Below are 24,306 nucleotides of genomic sequence, written 5' to 3' on the forward strand. Positions count from 1 at the left end.
TGAGACTTGATTCTTTTTAAAGTAAAAAATATGGTATAAGACCATGTCAACCAGTTCAAGCAGAAAGACCAGAAAAAAAATAATGTACCAAATGCTTGTAAACAGAAAACTTAGTGCAATTTACACAAAAAAATGAAAATAAGAAATGCTACTAAAGGGTCAATCATGCTGCCTGCATCCTGCCATATTCGAAAGTGAAAAGGTCTTCAGGTACATAGTCTGGGGAATGTGGACAGCGGCCATGTACCACTGCTATTTAGCATTTGAGGGGCTTCTTGTTAAATACACGAGACCTTTGAATAAAAATTACCATTTTAAAATTTTTGCTTGTCTGATCGCAGAAGGATGTCCCCTCCAAAAAATAAAGTTACTCTCTGGCTTGATCATTTAACAAACTAACCATTTCTCTGTATAAACCATCCAACGTTCCAATTTCCGTCCAGGACGAATTCATGCCTTGGTATCGCCCCATGAATGAACAGCACGCAGCACTTCTGACCAGGTCAAATCGGACATTGGCTCATTAGATGTCAACCATAAAAATTAGGAGTATATCAGGTTTTCATTATAACAGACCATACTGCACTAAAAATATAGCACTGATTTGGGCAGATTTAGTATTGGTTATTCCTTACAGGCCTTCCTACCTTCTAAATTCATCCCAGCTTGGAGACACTTCCGATAACGGCAGGCCGGGCAGTTTTTCCGCCGTATTTTATCAATGATGCAATCATTTCTTCCAGCGCAAAGGTAATTGTGCTGACCTATAAAAAAATAAATTAAAAAAGGCGTGAATTTCTGTATGTTATACACAATGCCAAATAATTCAGGTGCATGTACAAACAAAAAAGTAACAGTTCTACTTGCAGAATCTGATAATGATCTCATCCGGTCGGTCACTTTACTAGGCATATTATGGATGTAGATCTCCTCTGATGTAGCGGGGTGCACAGCAAGTCCCTCAAATATTGCACAATCATACCCGCACTGTGTAATAGAGGGCGTCATCCCAAAAGCTGGGACTACATAATACTCTATAGGACACCAATTCCACCTCCGCATCTATTGCTTTCTATTAACCCCTTCATGCGGCCGCAGCCCTTCTTCGTTTGTGTTTGGTTTTCATGCCACTTCCTCCCAGAGCCATTTTTCCGTCAATGTGGCCATGTAAGGGCTTGTTTTTTCGCAGGACGGGTCGTACTTTTGAACACCATTGGTTCTACCATATCACGTACTAAAAAAAAAAATAAATATGGGGAAAAAATTCCAAGAGCAATTCCACAAATTTTGGGGGATTTTATTTACCATGTTCACCAAATGCTAAAACGGATCTGCCATTGATTCTCCAGGTCATTACAAGTTCGTAGATACCAAACATTTATAGGTTGCTTGTATTTTTTCATTTTTATGTTTTTCACCATTTCAATAAAGTTTGTTTAAAAAAAAAAAAAAAAAAAAATTGTGTCATTTTCTGAGATCTGTAGCATTTCCATTTTTCGCGATCTGGGGCTAGTTGAGGGCTTATTTTTTGCGCTCGGAGCGGACTTTTTAAATTATGCCATTTTGGTACGATTTTTTGAACGCCCGTTATTGATTATTAATGCAATGTTGCAGCGATCCAAAAAACCCCCCGTAATTCTACCATTTCGACACTTTCACTACGCCATTTACTGATCAAATTAATTCTTTTTATATCTTGATAGATCAGGTGATACTAAATGTGTATTTTTTAAATTGTTTTATTTTGAATGGGGCAAATGGGGAGGTGATTTGAACATATTAAAAATATTTAAAAAATAAAAAATATATAACTTTTTGCATGCTTCAATAGTCTCCATGGGAGAATAGAAGCTGCAGCTGTCCGATCACCTCTGCTACACAGGCAATGATCCCGTGTGTAGTAAATGCTCACTTGCTATGAGCGCCGACCACTGGGCGGCGCTCAAAGCAATCTGGCAATGACAACCATAAGGGTCTTCTGCAGAACCATGCCAACCCATCGGCGACCCGCGGTCATGTAGCAAGGGCGTCAATGGGCAGTGACGCGCTTCCTAAGCAATCACATTAAATGTTGCTGTCAGATTGACAGTGGCATTTAACAGGCTAACAAATGCAGGTGGATTACAATTCCACTCCTGGCTGTTAGGGGCACATGCCAGCTGTTCAAAACAGCTGACATGTGTTGGGAAAGATCAAATTGAAGGACTCAACACACGCTGTACATGTACGGCACATGTCGTGAAGGGGTTAAATCCGAAACAAACTTTCATACATCCATGATCTTTTCATTTCTAAGAAACTTTCCTTCCTCGCCATCACTGAAACCTGGCTCACCAGATCTAACACAGCCTCTCCAGCTTCACTTTCATATGGTGGCTCCCCCTTTCTCACCCCCACTCCAGCAGCAACCATGTAGAGTCATTTGTGCGCCTGTCAGATAACTGTTCCTTCAGCCAAATCTCACTGCGACCTCCCCCCCAATACTCACTTCTTCCAAGGTGCACCGTGTGCGCATCTACTCCCCCTCTGACAAGCAGTCATTTACCCCCCTTCCCAGCTCTCGCATCGGTAGCCCCCCCTTACACATACCAAAGCTAACAAAAACAGGCAACCCTGGCACACCAGCCTGACAAAATTTGAGGTGGGCGTCCAGAGTTGCTGAGTGGAGTTGAATGCGATGAAGTGCTCATTGGAGTAGGATCTTTTCAAACAGTCCCTCATTACTTTCAAGTACACATTCACTGCTGCAAAAACATACCTACTCCTCATCTCTTATCCTCCCTGTATCACAACCATAAACAGCTATTCAACACTTTCAATTCTCCTGTCCCCCAGCAAATCCTCCCTCATCTCAACTGAAGACTTTGATGTTATCAATCCTCTGCTTGAAGAACGAGGCAGAGAGCTTTGGCCTACAGCCCCTGCTCATAACTGCTCAGCCCTCCTCCTCCTAAACCAGTATCTCCACCATTACATAAGATCAACTTTCCTCTACTCTCCAGCTCACATCTCACTACCTGTGAACTTGACCTAATCCAGTCCCACCTCATCCCAAACCTCACAGTATTCATCCCAACCCATCTCTCCAATCTTTCACTAGCAACTGGTGTCTTCCCCTCAAGCTTCAAACAAGTCTCGATCACACCCATCCTCTATCTAGCTATCTCCCCATATCACTTTTCAACGCTTTAAAACTACTGGAACATGTCCATTTTGAATGGGCCTTCCACCTCTCCTCTGGCTCCCTCTTTGGCTGCTTACAATATAGCTTCCAACTGCACCATTCAACTGAAACTGCCTTGACTAAGGCTGGTTTCAAATTAGCGTTCGGCTGGGCTGCATACTTCCTCCCTTAAGTATGCAGGACGCATGCGGAGAAGGCGTCGCTTATCTTTAACATTGGGTATGCAGGGACATGCGTTGTATGCGGACGTTACAACGCATGTGGCATTTTGACGTGTCCGGCGACCGCACAGGAAGCAAAATTTGGTCGACGGACACGTCAAAATGCCACATGCTGACGCATCCGCGTACAACGCACGTCCCTGCGTACACATTGTTAAAGATAGGTACGCAGGACATATGCGGAGTGTAGGCAGAGCTAAAGGAATGAAGGGAGGAAGTATGCAGAGCTCCGCTCCGCAGCCCAGCCGAACGCTAATGTGAAACCAGCCTAAAGTCACCAACGACCTACTAACTGCCAAATCTAAGCAACACTACTTTGTACTCCTCTTGGATCAGTTTTCCTTCAACATTGGACCATTCCCTCCTCTCTTGGCATCACAGACTTGGGCCCCATCTTGGATCTCCTAATGCATAACAGACCGGAAATTCAGCATCTCCCACATCACCTCCTCATCGCACCTTTGTCTGACACCCAAGGTTCAGTTCTAGGACACCTGCTCTTCATCTACATCTTTGGCCTGGGACAGCTGACAGAGGTGATACTGAAAGCCGTGGGATCCCATGTTTATGACATACAGATCTACCTCTCTGGACCCAATATCACCTCCTTACTAACCAGAATCACACAATGTGTGCACCATTTAATCTTTCTTCTCTACTAGATTTCTTAAACTTAACATGGATAAAACAGAATTCATCTTTCCACCGGGTCACCCAACCACCCCCCTCCCCTTACATGCCAGCCCTTTCCACTTTCTGCCAACTCCAACATCTCGCCAGTTACAGACATTCCTCAACAAATAATCTGCAAAAACAGTAGTGCATGCCCTGATCCATTGTGGCCTCCCCTCTAATGCATCCTAAACTCTGCTGCCCAACTAATCCACCTATTCCGACTTCTGTCCATCCCTTCACTGGTCCCCATTGCCCTGAGGCTCCAGTTCAAAATCATAACCATGGCATACAAAGCCATCCACAACCCACCCGTCTCCGCCATACATCTGTGACCTAGTTTCCCAGAACTTACCTGCACGTAACCTTTCATCCTCAGAAGATCTTCTCTACTCCCCCCATATCTCCTCTTCCCTCAATCACATACAAGATTTTTCCTGTGCATCCCCCTGAAGAACTACCTCTTCTGACAAGCCTACAACCTGCAGTAACCCTCGTTCCACCAAACCGCTGCACAACTAGCTCTACCCTCACCTAATGTATCCTCACCTATCCCTTGTAGATGGTGAACCCTCACGGGCAGGGTCCCTTCTTCCATACCAGTCAGTGACCCGTTTTGTTTAAGAGGATTGTAGTCGTTTTTGTTATGTATACCCTTTCCACATGTAAAGCGCCATGGAAATTTATTCTTGACGTGGGATGCATTTGACCTTCACTCAGGTGATTTTCAGTTTTTTTCCCCTCTCCTCTCACGTTTTTTGTCAATATAGCCATGTGACTGCTTGCTTTTTGTGGGACAAGTTGTACTTTTGAATGACACCATTCATTTTACCATAAAATGTACTGGAAAACCAGAAAAAAACAAAATGTCCAAGTGTGGTGAAATTGCAAAAAAATTTGCAATTGCATAATTATTTTTGGGTTTAATTACCATGTTCACTTTATGGTAAAACTGACCTGGCAATATGATTACCCAGGTCAGTACAAGTATCACTTAAAAAAAAAAAAATCTATGCTTGCTTCCTGTGCATTTTTTTCCCCTCCAAATTCTCAGCCCTGCTATGTATAGCAAAAAAATCAATCTCCTACGAATGCCAGCCACAAGCCACGGTTCATAGGAGTATCGTGAAGACAGGCACAAGGGTCTTCTGCAGACAACCCATTGGCACCCTGCGATCACGTGACAGGGGTGTCGAAGGCCAGGACTTGTGATGTGCTACTGACTGACATGTTAAATTATTATGTCAGTGATTGTCAGTGGCATCAACTGGTTAAACAGGCACAGGTTGATCTGTGAACCACCAGCAGCTGATAGAGGCACTTGATGGCTGAAATCAGTCATCAAGTGTGGGGAAAGATGCAAGCTCCGTGCTGGAACCTACATCAAAGGCACATGGTCGATGACAAAAGTAATTGGTGGTCAAGGGGTTAATATAAAGAGTGTAGTACATATACCAGCTGCCCATGTACTAAAATAATGCAAAGCAGAGAAAGAATCCATCAAATCGGAGCATTTGAAGCATCGGTCAGTAGCCTAGTAATCAAGAGCAGAAGCCACACCATGCATAGACTTGTGGTCAGGCCTGTTGCTTGTGCACACTGGGCAGGTGGGTCCATCAGCACTGGTCATATTGGAACACGATCAAGGAGGATTTAAAGTAGCCGTAGGGAGCGCCATTAAACATGGAACAACAATACCTACACGTAGAAAAGCTTTTCCCCCCACCAACTGATAAACAAATCAACAACATTTTTGGAGGGATTTTTGCAGTAAAAATCTGGCAAAATGATTTGATGTCAATAAGATTAGAACACTACAAATTTGATTAGCTTACCTTCAGTTCCCTTAACTTACTAGGAGTTAATTTAATATTTTTATAAGCATTTGTTGTGTCCATGAAAATTAGCCATCTTTAATATACGTTCGGATGGGGAAAAGGAGGAGAATGGGGGGGGTGAAAGCCCTTAGGGGACGTAACCAGTGATGGATACACCAGTAATGGTAAGCTGTTAAGCAGAAACTTTGAATCCTTAACTCTTAATGTATAAAATCCTATCCTAGGTCATGTGATTGACAGCATTTGTGTTAAAAAGGGAACTGGTCACTCAATTCATGCTCCCCAAACCACATGAAGCACGAATAGATGCTTGCTACGCCATACCAGGTGATTGACTGGTCTCTCGAAGTACACATACGGAAGAGACTGGTTAATCACCTGGAACGGTTATGGATAGTCTCTGAAGATCCAGTTAGGGACCATAGGTAGGTGCGTTAAAATAAATAAATAAATAAAAAAATGCCCAACTGAAGTCCATCACTCAGGCACAAATTCATGGTTTGCGCAGCATAAAATCAAGTGACTGGCTGCCTTTAATAACGTAGATAAGATACACCAGCTAAAGGTACCGTCACACTCAGCAACTTTGCAACGAGAACGACAACGATCCGTGACGTTGCAGCGTCCTGGATAGCGATCTCGTGTTTGACACTCAGCAGCGATCTGGATCCCGCTGTGATATCGCTGGTCGGAGCTAGAAGTCCAGAACTTTATTTCGTCGTCAGGTCGGCGTGTATCGTCGTGTTTGACAGCAAAAGCAACAATGCCAGCAATGTTTTACATGGCGCTAACAACCAGTGAGAACGATAAGTGAGTCGCCGTTACGTCACTGAATCGCTCCTGCATTTTTCTGGAGTTGCTGTGTTTGACGTCTCTACAGCGACCTAAACAGCGACGCTGCAGCGATCGGCTCGTTGTCTATATCGCTGCAGCGTCGCTGAGTAGGACGGTACCTTAAGTGTTCGTACTTTACGAGTAGGTTTCACATTCAGTGACAGCAAGCAGATATCTTCAATACTATGATAAAATAATCAGGTTGTAACTTGTCTCGCCTTTGACACTTGGCACACAGAGGACCTTAATTACAAGTAGTAAAAATAACGCACCTTCTACAGCTCGTTTGAAGAATACTTTGCAGCTGCCACAGGTCAATACTCCATAATGACACCCGGACGCTTCATCTGAACACACTAAACAAAGTTTTGGGGGTGGTCCGGTGCTTGCAGATGAAGTGGACGGAGAAGGACTCGCATCAGATCTCATTCCAGGGCTGGGAAGAAAAAACAAACAAGCATTAGGATGGATTTATCCAGGTAGTAAAGGGCAAGGCAAGACTGGCAAGAACATGGCCCAAGTCAGATACACAAGAGCTCATACAATTGCTGCTCAGAAAAAATGGTCTCCTATTTTTAATGGTGATCTCCAACATCCAGCTCAGAGGTTGGTCGAGTTTAGGTAAAGGTAACTTTCCTGCTATTAACTTGTACAGTCAATGTCACCCAACAGACCACAAGATTGTGCGACAAATACACATACGACAACATTGTCTAGATATCACAAGATACATACTGGCCGCAGGTACCCTGAACAAAACTCAGGCATCCCCCACCATGTATGTTTGAGGCTACAGTGTTTGGGTCAGGAGACCGGTGTCCATGCTCTGACCATTAATCAGACCCAATATTGGTAAAGTGTCTCCCTTGACAGGGCAGAGAAGTGCACCTGTGCAGGATGGTGGACACAATCCACAAAACATGAAGGGGGACTGCATCGCAAGAAGTCTCCGAGACATCAGACCAAGACCACAGATCACCATAGGATCTGACCACACCATAGGAGTAGAATAAGTATTCTGAAGCAGGATTCAGTCTGTAAATGGCTGAAGGATCACATATAAACCGATGCTTTGTTATCTGACAGAAGGAAATTACCATTTCAATCAATCCATTTCTTCAAACCTAATATTTAATTCATAAAGCAAAGCCCCAGAGATACATTATAATGACAACTGTGTAAAGCCTTCTTCTAAAATCAAGTAATAAGAAATTATGGAACCCTACGGCATGGGTGCAACATCAATGTAAGGCCATGGATGACATCCCGCCCCATCAGTTTACTTTGCAGGTGCCTCGTACCCAGCAGACAAGAGGTGTGCGGTGACACGGAATATGAAGATAGCCCGTCATCTCCAATTCCCTGAATATAACAGGCAGAAAGGTGGATTGTGAGCCACTAAAACAGTGCTTTGTGCAGAACACTTACTAAAGATGCAGCAACTAGTCAGCATGGTTTCTTAAAATCGCTTAGATCTATTTCACGCTGGTTTAAAGGGCAACACTATTCAGTGTGTACCAGATGCCATGTATGGAAACTAAGCGTTCTGCTAGTCACATTATTAACTGCTAAATAGACAAATCTCACATTCATGGCCATGTTCATGTAGCATATATGCGTATTATCTTTGGCTAGGGACATAGTGGTACAAGGCCCTCCATCAATATACAAAGAAAGTTTGGGTATTCATATGTAGGCACTAATGTCTGAGTACTCTGTGGAGTGGATTACTCTCAAAACCGCACAGAAAAATATGTATATTTAACAGCGTTTAAACAAAATTTAGTACAAAGTATGAGGGTTTAAAAAAAAAAAAAAAAAAAAAAAAGTATGGCCCCTTCATAAAGCATCATTTAGATAGAGGTGTAACATTTGCAATTGGCTCTCATATCACCACAGCATAATGCGGATACACGTAAAGAGAGGCACAAATACAGAAGGATCTGAAACCGACATCACTGCGTACCTATAATATATGCAGTATGGGGCCCACCAAACACATTTATATATGAATCCTAGTCTTTGTGGCTGGTTTTCAGCAGATCTGTTGTAATTACAGGTTCACAGCAGGAGGTCCCACTTCAAAAGGAGGTTGTAGTTCAGATCTCACTTCCTCAGTTAAAATTAATCCCATATGGTCAATGTGAGGGTGATATGTCTCTTCTCCAGAGGTCTTTACCTCCAATTTTCAGTGCACTAGTTGATGAAAAATTGTAAAATCCATAAGGGCTGCAGAGTGGACCATTTATGAAGATACAAGCTACAAGTCTCAATTGCCAGTTAGTAACCACATTGCTGCAGATCTGGCCTCCGCCCTTAGGGGTCCAGTCACACTTCATGGTCACACCAAAGTCAAGTGATGCAAGATTTGTGTTCTAAATATAATAGCAAAAAAGTGATATAAATCATAACAGATAAACCCACCCTAATAGTACATGCACTAAGCATTTATGAAGTGACAGGATTAAGTAGAAACTGCTCCATGCAGGGAGGTAAAGTGGAGAAAAAAAAAAACCCTGGACATACGAACAGCAAATTGGAACAAATTTGTTCAATTTTTCCAGTTTTTAAAGAATTTTTTTTCAGAGGGGCTACCCTCCATGTACATAGTCTATAAAGGGACTGTCAGCACAAAACGACTGTTCAAAGCAAGTACAGGTGCTCTATGCATAAAGGCATACCCAAACATTCAGAGGGAAGATGCATGCTACTTATGTCCCCCCTCTATCTCCACCCCCATGTTTATAGCTCAGCCTTAGCGCCAGAGAAGGGCAGAAATAAATGGAGCACAGGAGGGAAGGTGTATTGAAGTGCTTGGCCACAGGGTGTTCTTTGCTGACAGTTACTGAAGACCAGCCATTTCTGGCAAGCCTGTGACTTCAACACACCTGTTATCCACGCAAGAACCAGGAGAACAGGAACTCTTGGCACTGCCTACTGACCACACCACACGATCTGCCCACAATTGCAGAATACTCCGAGTCCCATTGGTTCGGATTTGGGTACTGTTAACCGGGCAGTCCGCAGAGGCCAGGAAGTGGAAAACTCCTATTCCTGCAGCTGCTCCTATCCGTATAGGATCAGCAAATACACTACTTTTACATAACATGATAGAAGTAGAAATTGATACAACACAAATTGTTACAAGAATCTATACACGCATACATACACATCAGATTGGAGCTGTGTGAAGCACTTTATCTGAAAACTGTCTGCAGTTTATTACAGTGCCATTAACACTTGCAGCACTGATCGGTGATACCCCAATAGGATGCCAGACAAAGCAGATGAGGACCACAAGATGGTAAACGCAATAGCTTCAAACTACGCCAAACTGGACCTCGCTTTTTATATGATGGCACGTGCAGGATTTATCACATACATTATGGCATAATCATGCCGTACTATGAAAAATACAAGGTCTCACGGAGGCACAATATGTTGTCACGTGGGATAACACGCACAAGGTCTCCAAGTGTTATGCATGGCTCACCGCAAGGTTACAATAGATTATTTTATTTTGCATCAATAGGTACAAAAAAAATGTCATAGGAACAAAAGGTTTTTGATAAACAATACAATAGAAAAACTAAGAATTTTCCGAGTGTAGAAATGAAGGCCACTCTGTATTCGAGTAGCAGGAGTAAGGGGCTGGAGCAGTGAAAGCATTAAAGGCTAGTGACGTAGGACACATGTTAATCCAATTTAAGATAGATCCCTTTAATCTGTAGATGTCTTGTCAAAGTAGCAATAAGGGAAGATTTCCTAACAAATAGCAAAGTCCTCTGAAGGGACAGAACGCCAATAGACTGGTATACATATAAAACAGGAGCACTGTACAACACAGTCTAACGTGTCTATACACACACTAAAAATAATTTATTAAATACCACAGTATCCCAGGGAGCCGAATCTAATTTGGGTTTTGGCATGTTCAGCAGGCAATCCATCTAGTCAGATAAATGACAATATTTACTGGGCCATGAGGGAAGGTGCCAGATTCAATACTGTCTGTGGACAGCGTGCCAAGGGTAAAAATAATGCAACACAAGTAGTTATTGCAACGCACAACCAGACTACACAATCCGGGCTCCAAAAGAGATTGTGGCTTAGTGGGGGTGGGAGACGCGCCGGCCCCCTGATATCCAACACTTCTCTTTATAGGGTTACCTGACCAATCTCCGCATTATTAGGGATCCATCTAGAATCGTTTTATCTGTAGTATGGAAAATTGACAATGTTTATTTGTGTAATGTCTGGTGTACTAGAGAAGCTTAAAAAGAGTATTCACCATTTAATTTCTCATTTTCGAGTGCATTGCTTCTTTATTGGGGGAAAAGTTAGCTTCTCCCTTCTGGACTGAGATTATTAAATGAAAATAAGAAACTTTGTAATAGGAAAGTCTGCGATCACTGAAAACAATATATTACCGAGCTAGAACTTTGGGCAGCAGCTGCCATTAGAGAGGAGAGGGAAGGAGCTACAGGCAGGCAGACATTCTGCTGAAGACAGGGAGTTCCTACAAGTGGGCATTAGTACATCCTGGGGATTCTGCGGGCACAGGTGCTGTGCCCCACTCCATATTCAACTCACCCCTTCTGCTCCATTCAAAAAAAATAAAAAAATTAATACATTTGGCATCAAAATATAAAAAGGAATTAATTTGATCGGTAAACGGCGTAACAAGAAAAGAAAAGAAAAAAATCAAACTGACAATTACCGGTAGTTTTTTTTTTGGTCACCGCAACATTGCAATAACGGGCAATCAAAATATCGTATCTACACCAAAATGGTATTTAAAAAAAAAAGTCAGCTCGGCAAACACACACAAAAAAATAAAAATAAAAAGCCCTCACCAGCCCAGATCCCGAAAAATAGAGACTCTCCAGGTGTCAGAAAATGGCGATTTTTGTTTAAAGGGAACCTGTCACCCCCAAAATCGATGGTGAGGTAAGCCCACCGCCATCAGGGGCTAATCTACAGCATTCTGTAATGCTGTAGATAAGCCCCCGATGTATCCTGAAAGATAAGTATAATCTAACCTTTTTTTTCTCACCCAGGTCTGGTCAAATGGGTGTCTCAGGTCAGCTCCGGCGCCTCCTATCTTCATTCCATGATGTCCTCTTCTGGCCTTCACGCCGGGCCTCTCTGACCGGCATCTGCGCACTGCAGTACTTTGTCTGCCCTCAACAGGGCAGACAAAGTACGCCTGCGCTGGAGCCGCGGCGTGAAGGCCAGAAGAGGACGTCATGGAATGAAGACGGGAGGCGCTCTTCCGGACCGGAGACACCCATCGGATCGGACCACCCCTGGGTGAGTATAATCCAACCTCTTTTTCTCATCTTTCAGGATACATCGGCGGCTTATCTACAGCATTACAGAATGCTGTAGATAAGCCCCTGATGCCGATGGGCTTACCTCACCATCAATTTTGGGGGTGACAGGTTCCCTTTAATACAAACTTCCGATTTTTAAATTTCACCACAAAAGAACCTAGACATGTTTCTTATCTGCGAACTGGCAATGACCTGGAAGATTGTAATGGCCTGGAGAATCATAATGGCAGGTCAGTTTTAACATTCAGTGAACATGAGGGGGACAAAAAAAAAAACATAAAACCACACCACTTTTTAGCAATTTCGCAGCAATTGGAATTTTAGTTTTCAAGTACACAATATGGTAAAACCAATAGTGTCATTCAAAAGTGTAACTTGTCCCTCAAACAAAGCCCCATATTGCCCCCCAAAAAGTACCGTAATAGCTTTCAGAATACGGCAATTCCCTATAGAAATGCAGCATCACAGTAAACATACTGACCCAAAGAGGTCTTGCCCATACCGATGGATGGGGGGGGGGGGCAGTTAGGGGATGAGGAGGATGGGGGGGGGTAGGGGGAAAGGCATAAAGCATACATTCTTGAACAGCTAATGATTTTAATTGTAATTCAGGTCCATCATCTGCCAACAGAAATGCTGGCGGCCAAATCCAAAATGCCCCCATCCCCGCTGAGCCCCACACTATGCCAGGACTGCAGTTAATGGCCACAGTAATGCCAAACGTGGCTATGAGAACCCACTTGATTCTCAGGGTGCACATCTCCAGAAACTGGACAATATATTGGGCATCAAGTGGGCATATTTGCAATTTTTACTCTGCAAAATCCAGTCCATGGAGTCAAAATAGTGACTAGAACCATAAATCCCCAGGTGGTATGTAATTTTTAAATTGGGGTGGAGGGGGTTACAGCTGTTTTGGCACTTCCAGCCTCTGTAAATGGCATCCGCAAACCATTATAGGAAAACCTGCTGCATAAGTCAAAATCTACGGTTCTCTTCCCTCAGTCTCGCCATGTGGCTAAACAATACTGCAGCGCCATAAGGGGTATTGCTTCTTTCAGGAGAAATCATGCAATTTACAAGGGGACTAGGTAAAAATATCTCCAGAATTAAAGTGTAATAATCTGAGGCCAACACTGAACAAAAAAAAAAATAAGGCAGCATGGTGGCTCAGTGGTTAGCACAGCAGCCTTGCAACGCTGGAGTCCTGGGTTTAAATCCTACAAGACCCTTCACTTACAATGTACAAAGAGAACGGCCTCCTTAATGAGGAGACACCTAGGTGCATGAGATGGTATTGGACGGTTCTCCAGCACATTGTATATGCCTAGGCATCAACTTTAAGTCCTGCACAATAAAAGGGAGTGGGAAAAAGGAGGTTTTGAAACTCGGACAGTGATCAAACAAGGACTAGAAAGGAGAGCTCTTTTTTTTTTTTCGGCCGAGAGATTTATCATTTATGACATTTGAAGAAACTGGAGATGCTTATGACTGGCTTGGGAAACAAGTCGTACCATTCGAAGGGAAACTAAAGTCGTAGTTACTCACCGATAACGGTGTTTCTCGGAGCCCATGACAGCACTACGGAGAGAGGGGATCCGCCCTTCAGGGACAGGAAACCTACAGATAAAAGGGCGGTACCTCTCCCTCGCATCAGTTGGTTTACAGAGCATCGGAGGACCTCCAGGTTAGTTTACAACAGAGAAAAAATCATATTACAACATTTCTTAAAAGAGGAACCCCGTGCCTATACTCATACTATATACACTATATAAATTATATGTAATTAAAGGTGCTCACCGCACACGTGATGGGAGGGAATAAGCGAGTGCTGTCATGGGCTCCGAGAAACACCGTTATCGGTGAATAACTACGACTTTCTCGGTCTCCCATGACAGCACTACGGAGAGAATTGCAGAGACTAAGCTTAGGGAGGGACCACCGCCTCGAGAACCCTTCGTCCGAAGGTTAAGTCAGACACAGAGGCTAGATTTAATCTATAGTGTCTAAAAAAGGTCGATGGTGATGACCAGGTGGCCGCTTTACAGATTTGCTCTATTGATACCTCTGACCTCTCAGCCCATGAGGTAGCTACTGCTCTTGTGGAATGCGCTCTTATACCATCTGGGATCTCATTCCCCGAGGATGAATATGCCAAGACCATCGCCTCCTTTATCCACCTCGCCAAAGTACCCTTGGATGCCCGAAATCCTTTTCTGGGACCCTGGAAACAGACAAACAGAGAGCCTTCCTTCCTATACTCTCTGGTGGAATCTAAATATTGGATTAGGCATCTTCTGACGTCTAGATTATGGAAGTTCTGCTCTTTCTCATTTTTTGGGTTTGGACAAAAGGATGGCAGGGAGACTTCTTGTGACCTATGTAATTTTGATGCCACTTTTGGCAAATAGGCCGGGTCAGGTCTAAGAGTGACTATCATCTAATATTTTAGTGAAGGGTGGATTAGAGGATAAAGCTTGAATGTCACTTATTCTGCGTGCGGATGTTAACGCTACCAAGAGAATGGTCTTAAGTGATAGAGTTTTTATGGGAATCGTCTCTATGGGTTCGAATGGAGGACCCATTAACGCCGAAAGGACTAAATTTAAGTCCCATGAGGGCACTTTCTGAGCGACTAATGGCTTTGATCTTGTCACCGCCTTAACAAATCTAATTATCCATGGGTTGGCCGCAATATTATGGTTGTAGAGTGCTCCTAGAGCTGCTATTTGTACTTTAAGAGTACTAACCGACAACCCCTGTTCCAGACCTTTTTGTAGGAACTCCAATATTTTAGGAATTGAGGGCCCATCTTGGACTTTTACTTTGGAGACGGACAGAAATTTTTTCCATGTTTTCCCATATATTCTAGTAGTGATGGGTTTTCTACTTTTTAACAACGTGGTGACTAAGTTATCTGAGAAACCCCTTTCTTTTAATAGTCCCCGTTCAAAAACCAGGCTGTCAAATGTAAGTTCGATTCCTGTGGGTGGAAGATCGGCCCTTGATGTAGAAGGTCTGGTATATTCGGCAGGACCCATGGGTCCGAGACCGAAAGCATCCTCAGCCAGGAGAACCATGTCCTTTTTGGCCAGAACGGGGCTATGAGGATCATTTTCGTTTTGTCCTCTCTGACTTTCCGAATGACTGCCGGGATCAGAATAGTTGGAGGAAAGGCATACGTTAATTTTTGGGTCCACGGAATCATAAAGGCATCTAGAGCCTGTGGATTCCCTACCGGGTTCAGTGAGCAGAATTTGTTCACTTTTTTGTTTTTGTGATTGGCGAATAGATCTATTGTCGGTGCTCCCCACATTTTTGTGATCTGATCGTAGATGGATTGGTTTAGAGACCATTCGCCTTGTTTTAACTGAGACCGACTCAGGTAATCTGCTCTCTCGTTGTTTGAACCCTGAATGTGTAGCGCAGAGAGGGATAGTAGATTTTCTTCCGCTAGGTTGAAAATTTTGGCTGAAGAACTCATGAGTGCCCGAGACCTTGTTCCTCCCTGGTGGTTTATATACGCTACAGTCACTTTGTTGTCCGAAAAGATTCGGACATGATGTCCCCGAATATAGGTCAGAAAAGAAAGAAGAGCTTGAAGTACTGCCCAAAGTTCTTTTTGGTTTGAGGATGCTGATAGTTCCTGGACTGACCAGGTTCCCTGAGCAACTCTGTCCCCCATGTGAGCCCCCCACCCTGTGGGACTCGCATCGGTTGTTATCACCCGGGATATTTGTGTCACCCAAGGAACTCCCTTTGATAAGTTTTGGGTTTCCCCCCACCAACGAAGGGAATGAATAACTGAAGAATTCAGGGTGATTTGACCTTCCAAGTTGTCCTTTAGTATTGACTGCCATTCGAGTACGTGCCACTGAAGTTCTCTTGTGTGGAACTGTGCGAAGGGTATCGCTGGTAGGCATGAGGACAGAGAGCCTAGTAGCGACATTGCTCTCCTTAGAGTCATGGAAGGATTGTGAAAAGTTCGCGTTATCATAGCTAATATGCTGTCTTTTTTGGGGTTTGGAAGCCGACATTCTTGGACTCGGGAGTCTAATGTCAGACCTAGGAACTCCTGTACTTGACAGGGTTCCAGCTTTGATTTTTTTAAGTTTATGAGCCACCCCAAGTCCGTCAAAATAGTCATTACCCGGTCCCTCTGTTCTTTGCAACTTTGGGCCGAGTTGCTTACAATGAGAAAGTCGTCTAGGTAAGGGACTATTAATATATTTTGTTCCCTTATGTGGGCCATCATTTCTGCTATTACTTTTGTGAATATTCGGGGAGCTATAGAGATCCCGAACGGAAGAGCTCTGTACTGGAAAAATCTTAATTGTCCTTTTATGGAAACTGCCAACCTTAGGAATTTTTGAGATTGATTGTGGATGGGCACATGATAATATGCATCGGTTAGGTCTATCACGACCATATAGCAATTTGGAAACAGGATTTTTATGGTGGACTTTATTGTTTCCATTTTGAATTTGTAATTTTTTACGTATTTGTTCAGGTTTTTTAGATTTATAATGGTCCGAAAGGACCCATCGGGTTTTGGAACTAAAAAAAGAGGGGAGAAAAACCCTTCTCCTACTTCCTGAGGGGGGATTTCTTGAATTACGGATTTTTGCAGTAGGGAAATAATTTCTTTCTCTAAAGCTGCTTGTTCTGCCACCGAGGATCTTATTTTCGTTTCTATATACTTTCGGGGAGGAAAAGAAATAAAATCTATTTTTAGACCGTACTGTATTATGTTTAGAATCCAGGTGTTGTTGGATATTTTCTTCCAGGCGGGAAGGAATGATGTGAGTCTTCCCCCCACCGTAGGCACAATGTCATTTGGAGGGTTTTTTGTCGCGAGAGGTATTGCCAAAGAGGTAACCTCTATCCCTTCTCCTGCCTTCTTCCCATTTATTCTGCTCCCTGGGGGGTCTGCGGCGGAAAAATCTCCGATTCCGAAAGGACTGCCTGAATGGGGCTGGGCCCAAATTTGGAAACCCCTTCTTTTTGTCTCCTGCTTTTTGGAGGATGTCATCCAGGGTTTCTCCAAACAGAAAATTTCCTTCGCATGGAATAGAACATAGTTTTAGCTTTGTCTGGAGATCTCCAGGCCAGCTTTTGAGCCATAATGTTCTTCTGGCTGCGTTGGAGAGAGCAGCGGCCTTAGATGTTAACCGTACGGAGTCTGCTGAGGAGTCCGCCAGGAATGCTGTTGCTGCTCTAATTGCAGGGATAGAATCCAGTAATTTATTCCTGGGTAGCCCGTCTCTAACTTGACTTTCTAATTGATCAACCCACACCATCAGAGATTTGGAGGTGCAGGTAGCCGCAACAGAAGGCCTCAAGCTACCGCCAGCCGATTCCCATGCCCCTTTAAGGAATGTGTCTGCTTTCTTATCTAAGGGGTCCCTGAGGGTACCCATGTCCTCGAACGGGAGCGCAAATTTTTTTGAGGCTTTTGCCACAGCTACATCCAACTTTGGCGCCTTATCCCAGGAAGTGGATGCGTCATCTTCGAAGGGATACTTCCTTTTAAGCGAGGGCACTGAAGAGTTTCTCCTATCTGGTTTCTCCCATTCTTTTTTAATTAGGGATTGGACATTGGGATTTAGAGGAAAGGTTTTCCGTTTTTTTTGTCCCAAGCCACCAAACATTACGTCTTGGGCCGTTTTGTCAGATTTAGGCTCCTCCACCCCCATGGTAGCCCTAACGGCTCTCACTAAGGCATCCACTTCCTCGAGTGGAAAACAATGTCGGCCTGAATCTTCCTCGGAGGAGGATAGGGAGGAGTCAGAATCGTCCGAATCTGCGTCTTCAGACGAGGATCGGACTGAGTGAGATTGTACTGATTCCTTTACTTTATCTTTCCCTTTTTTGAAGGAAGATACAGCATTCTGAACCTCAGATCTAATAATATTTTTTAACTCGGATGCAAAGTCGGGAGTCTCCTCACATAGCACGCGCTGGATGCATGATTTACAAAGCTTTTTGTCCCAGGCTACTGGTAAAGCTTTGTCACAGATGGGGCAGGATTTGTTTTTCCTTTTCTCCAACTTCTTCTTTCCCTATTAAGGGAGAAGAGGGAGCCCTATTATAATATATACATTCACGAAGATCACTCACCATTCGGACGTGCAGGCAGGTACCGGTTCTGGAGGGGGCCCTGGGTCCGGAATAGAAGGTTCCCGAGGAGGTGATTTAGTCTTCGCAGCAGACCTGCTGCGCTGTGTAGAGCGGCTGCTGGACCTACTCCTGGCGCTCTTAGGGTCCGTCTTCTTATGGTGCTGCTGCCTCGGCTGAAGCTCCTGTGGATCGCTGTCCTCCATGATTTACAGGGAGATGGTGCGACAACTGTGTGTGCACCATCTCCCTATTTGTATTTGGCGCCACCTCTGCTGCCTCGCTCGGCGTTCCCCCGCACTTCCGGTCCTGCGTCACGTCCAGGGAGAAGAGAAGCTACCGCGCATGCGCGCGGTGATGACCCGGAAGTCCTGCCGCATTTCCGGAGCGGCGGCCATCTTAGTACACCCGGAGCGTGCGCTTATCGGCACAGGAGCTCCGGGTGATCAAGCGCCCCTTCCTCTCTTCAGAATCGGCGGCGTTCTCCCTCCGCTCACCCTGAAGAACCCCTCGGTTCCAGCGGTGGCGGCTTCGGGAGCCGGACAAGCCGCGGCAGGAGCCTCCTCGCTGCCGGAACTCGACCGCCCGGTCCCGGTCCATCGGTCTTCATAACAGGTACCACCGGAAAGAGGTTCCCTGTTCAGGGACAGGAAACCAACTGATGCGAGGGAGAGGTACCGCCCTTTTATCTGTAGGTTTCCTGTCCCTGAAGGGCGGATCCCCTCTCTCCGTAGTGCTGTCATGGGAGACCGAGAAATCCAGCACTTCCAATCCAAGTCTTCGCTCAAACACGAGTTAATACTTGCAATACTAAGCGTGCACACCAATCCACCAAGTGCATTATAGGCCACCATGAGCAGCCGGCAGCTCGGTGGAAGTCCGGAAAGGTGTTGGACCGAGGAATTTACAGCTGTCATTTTGGGATCTAGAGTATTGGAGTAGTCTCATCTTTCCATGCACGCTACGTCTACAGATACCAGCTCCACATATGGTCCAACACGAAGGCTCCTCCGAAACCAGTGTCCTCCTCGCTTATGCTTCAAGAGGACATGCTTCCACAGATTAGTGTAGCATACAATACAGCCAGCCACACACAAGGAAAGACAGTGAGTGGGAAAAACTATACTACATTTCTAGTTGGAGGTATTTGCTAATATTATTACTCCTACTACATATTGGGATAGGAGCTTAGAGATGGGAATGCCCCTATAAGTGACAGCGGTTGGTAATATCGGAGATGGTGGTATTTGAAGTCTGCACTCTTTAGGAGGTTTGGCTTAGTGTGCAGTCCCGTAAGGGACCGGCCCATTTAGGAACCTGTCATGTCCCCAATGCCCTCCAACCCAGCAGCCATAACCCACACGTGATTAAACTCTCTGCCTAACCAGCCCTGTATAGCGAGATTGCTAAATAAAAGTTTTAAGAAACCACTTATATGGTCCGAGATTCCTATGCTAATTAGGGCTTTGACTGATAACATGGATAGATGGCTGACTAATCTGGAGAAACCAACACCCCATCTACTAGTCAGAGCTCTAATTAGTATTGGAAGTGGGGATAATTTAAACACTTAATTAACCCTCCGTCACATACAACTGATCTGACAGGCGCTTCTCTTTTACTTTCATTTCTCCTTCCTCACCAGATTGTGAGGAAACCCCCTCCCTACAGGTAGTCTCCTGTCTCTTGAAGGTCTGTGAAACCTGATATCACAGTTGGATTTCAGAGCTTCAGGGGAGAGGATATAGCTGCACAGATCTCTCAGGCTCATTGTATGTGAATACGTCACATTCAGTAAGGTTGGTATTTTATGTTTTTATTCATCACAATAGTTTATTTAGCTTGTTTTATGCATGTATAGCACAAAATGTGAGGATATTTCATAGAAATAAGGGAGATTTTATAAAAAAAAGTGTGCTGCTCAGGCATATACAGTAGTTCCCTAACATATTCCTTCTCTTGCTTCAGATTATCTGCTGAAATGGAGAGGAAAATGTACAATTTATCCAAACAACTTGATGTTGAGGAAGTAACAAACATGCTGTTAGATGATAGAGACCTCACACTGAATGAGGATTTAGGAGAGGAAAGTGAGATTGATTCTCATGATGAGGTGGAAGAATGTGTCCTGGATTCTGAAACAGAGCAAGATGGTGACAGTGGTGAGGATGAAGAAGTTGGATCATATTATATTGGAAAAGATAAAAATACTAAATGGAACAAGAAGCCATTCCAGAAAAAACGTAGGGAACCTTTAAACATTATTACTCACCTTCCTGCAGTAATAGAAACTGCACGTAATGCAAAAACTGCAGTTGAATGCTGGAACAGTATATTTACAGATGAGATTCTGGACTCTATTGTCACATATACCAACCAATATATAGACATTATAAAGGACAAGTACATCTGCAACAGAACCATCAAGCCCATAGATGAAATAGAACTGCGTGCTTTTTTTGGATTACTGTACCTTGCAGGAGCTTATAGGGCAAATAGACAAAGTTTGGAGGAACTTTGGGGTAAAGATGGGGATGGAGTTGAAAAATTTAGCCTTGTTATGTCCATAAACAGATTCAAGATTCTAATTCGTTGCCTTCGGTTTGACGACAGAACTACCCGAACCGAACGCAAAACACATGACCGACTTGCTCCAATTCGTGATATATTTCAAAGATATGTTGTAAACTGTAAACAAAGTTATTACCCTGGAGAGAATCTCACTATTGACGAAATGCTCCCTGGTTTTCGTGGTAGATGTGCCTTTCGTCAATATATTCCATCAAAGCCAAACAAATATGGAATAAAAATGTATGCCCTTGTTGATGCCAGTAAGACCTACACTTACAACCTGGAAGTTTATGCAGGAAAACAACCAGAAGGTCCTTACTGTGTGAGCAACAAACCCATTGATGTTGTAAAAAGACTGGCTGAACCCTTATTTGGATCAGTGAATGAAATCTAGCTCAAAATTCAGTCACCTTTCAATAAGCAAAAACCAAAATAACAACCCCCAGCCTTCAGATCTGGGGCTGTGCGTGTGTAACACAATGGGTCTTTTGTTTAACACCATATTTAGGATATGTGCACACATCAAAAGATTGACCATCACTTCTGGACAGAAACCAGGTGTGAACAGGTGCTAGCCATCTCCATATATAGCCAACAAATAAAGTAACCCTGTGTACCGATATAGCATGCAAACAAAATATATGAAATTTGAATTCCATTACTGTACTAGAAAATCTGAAAAACTGAAAATATATTGCGTATAAATTGGCCAATTTATGTATACCCAGCAGCCATGATAAGGTGATTTACGTTGCTGGGAATCTCTCCAATGTGAATCCTCTCTCAGAGAGGCAACGGGAGATTAGGGAGGTTAATAAGTGGCTCAAGAATTGGTGTAGGAAGGAAGGGTTTGGGTTCCTGCAGAACTGGGTCGACTTCTCAGTTGGCTACAGGCTCTACGCTAGGGACGGGCTGCACCTCAATGGGGAAGGTGCAGCTGTGCTGGGGGAGAAAATGGCTAGAAGGTTGGAGGAGTGGTTAAACTAGGGAATGGGGGAAGGGTATTCATTTTATAGGAGACCTGGGTACAAATAAGGAATTTGGGGGTGGCGGTGGCATGGGGGGGTGGGGTTAGATCAATTAATAATTTAACCCCTTAATGACAGCCAATACGTCTTAACTGACCTGACATATAAGAGAATAGCCTTCCCATACAGGTAACAATCCAGCATCTGTCGGTTGTGCACTATGGCTGACAACTTTCTGCATCAGCCACAATCAGTGTTTGCACCATCAAAATCTGTTTAACCCCTTAGATGCTGCTGTAAATAGTGACTACATCATTATATATGGTTAACAGAGTGTGGGGGCTTCCTCTTTATCCCAATTGGCACCCTCAGATCACGATTGTGTGGTCCTGATGTTTGCCATGGCAATTCATGACCAAATAGCGGCCTTAGAGTCTGACGGCTTTAGTAATCTCTAGGGTTGAGCGAAACGGGTCGAAATTTTTCAAAAGTCGCCGACTTTTGGCAAGGTCGGGTTTCATGAAACCCGACCCGACCCCAGTGTGGGGTCGGCCATGAAGTCGGCGATCTTTTGAATCTAGAATCGGAATTCCGATACCGATTCCCGATATGTTTAAGATATCGGGAATTGGTATCGGAATTCAGATTTAAGTGTAAAATAAAGAATTAAAATAAAAAATATCGCAATACTTACCCTCTGACGCGCCCTGGTACTAACCGGGAACCTTCCTTCTTTAGAATCAGCCTTCCAGGACCCTGCGGTGACGTCGCGGTGACGTCGCGGCTTGTGATTGGCCGCGCGGCCGCCCATGTGACCGCTCGCGCGGCCAATCACAAGCCGCGACGTCACCGCAGGTCCTGGAAGGGCTGATTCTTAGGAAGGAAGGCTGCCGGAAAGAAGCAGGGCGCGTCCGAGGGTGAGTATATACCTAATAGGAATATACTCACCCTCGGACGCGCCCTGCTTCTTTCCGGCAGCCTTCCTTCCTAAGAATCAGCCCTTCCAGGACCTTCGGTGACGTCGCGGGTGACGTCGCGGCTTGTGATTGGCCGCGCGAGCGGTCACATGGGCGGCCGCACGGCCAATCACAAGCCGCGACGTCACCGCAACGTCACCGCAAGGTCCTGGAAGGCTGATTCTAAGGAAGGAAGGTTCCCGGTTAGTACCAGGGCGCGTCAGAGGGTAAGTATTGCGATATTTTTTATTTTAATTCTTTATTTTACACTAAAATATGGATCGCAGGGCCTTCAGACCCTGGGAACCATGGAAACCCAATGCACTGCATTGGGTTTCGGGTTTCGTCCGACCCCGACTTTTTTATAGGATCGGCCGATTTCACTCGACCCGACTTTTTCAAAAGTCGGGTTTCGTGAAACCCGACCCTATAAAAGTAAAGGTCGCTCAACCCTAGTAATCTCTTCAGAAGTTAGAGGCATTTAGGTGGTAAAAATACACATTTTCATTTCTGTTATGCCACTTTGCATTAATTCCTGTAAAGCACCTGAAGGGTTAATAAACTACCTGACAGCAGTTTTCGATATATCAGGGGGTGCTGTTTTTAAAATGGTATCACGTTTGGGTGTTTCCCAGTATATGGGACCCCTAAAGTCACTTCAAACATGGATAAGTCCACAAAAAAATAAATTTAGTAAATTTCCTTGAAAAAATGAAAAATTACTGCTACATTTTTAAACCTCCTAAAATGCTAACAAAATAAAATAACATTTTACAAATGATGCTGATGTAAAGCCGACTTGTGGGAAATGTTTTTTATTAATGGTTTTCTGTGGTATGATCATCTGGATTAAAGGGATAATCATTCAAATTTTGAAAATTGCTAATTTTTAAACATTTTTCTCAAATTTTTGATATTTTTTTTATAAATAAACAAAACCTATTGATCTAAATTTACCATTATCATAAAGCATAATGTGTCACGAAAAAAACAATCTCAAAATAATTGGGATTTGTTGAAGCATCGCAGAGTTATTGCCACATAAAGTGACACTGGTCAGATTTCAAAAATTTGGCTCCGTCACTAAGGGGTTAATAAAAGAATAGAGGTGCAGAGAGATACATAAAATGTATGCATACTAATGCCAGAGGCCTCGCCAACAAAATGGACGAATTAGAATTAATGTTGTTGGAGCATAATTATGACATGGTGGGGATATCTGAAACGTGGCTGGATGAGAACCATGACTGGGCTGTTAACTTACAGGGTTATAGTCTGCTCAGAAATGACCGAACGGATAAGCGAGGGGGAGGGGTGTGTCTATATGTAAAATCGTCCTTAAAACCCATCCTGCGTGATAATATAGGTGAATCTAATGAAAATGTAGAGTCCCTGTGGGTGGGGATAAGGGGAGGGGGAAAATAATAAATTACTGATAGGGGTTTGTTATAAGCAATGGAGAATATCCTCATAAAGCAAATAGATGAAGCTGCGACTCAAGGAGAAGTCATTGTTAAGGGGGACTTCAACTACCCTGAAATAGATTGGGGAACAGAAACCTGCAGTTCCAGCAAAGGTAATCGGTTTTTGACAACTATGAGCGACAATT

The 24,306-nt window shown here is 43.9% G+C and overlaps 1 protein-coding gene across 1 annotated transcript in view; it reads right to left on the reverse strand.

Annotated features, from left to right (window-relative positions):
• The window catches only part of NR3C1 (nuclear receptor subfamily 3 group C member 1), a 175,852-nt gene that overhangs the window by 31,643 nt on the left and 119,903 nt on the right, over window positions 1–24,306 (reverse strand). The window contains exons 3-4 of the mRNA XM_069764057.1: window positions 7,022–7,185; window positions 648–764 (exon numbers count right to left, since the gene is read on the reverse strand). Of these exons, the coding sequence (XP_069620158.1) occupies window positions 648–764; window positions 7,022–7,185 (281 nt within the window). The remainder of the gene's footprint in view (window positions 1–647; window positions 765–7,021; window positions 7,186–24,306) is intronic.

The sequence above is a fragment of the Ranitomeya imitator genome, chromosome 4, assembly GCF_032444005.1.
Source record: "Ranitomeya imitator isolate aRanImi1 chromosome 4, aRanImi1.pri, whole genome shotgun sequence".
In the NCBI taxonomy this organism is placed as follows: domain Eukaryota; kingdom Metazoa; phylum Chordata; class Amphibia; order Anura; family Dendrobatidae; genus Ranitomeya; species Ranitomeya imitator.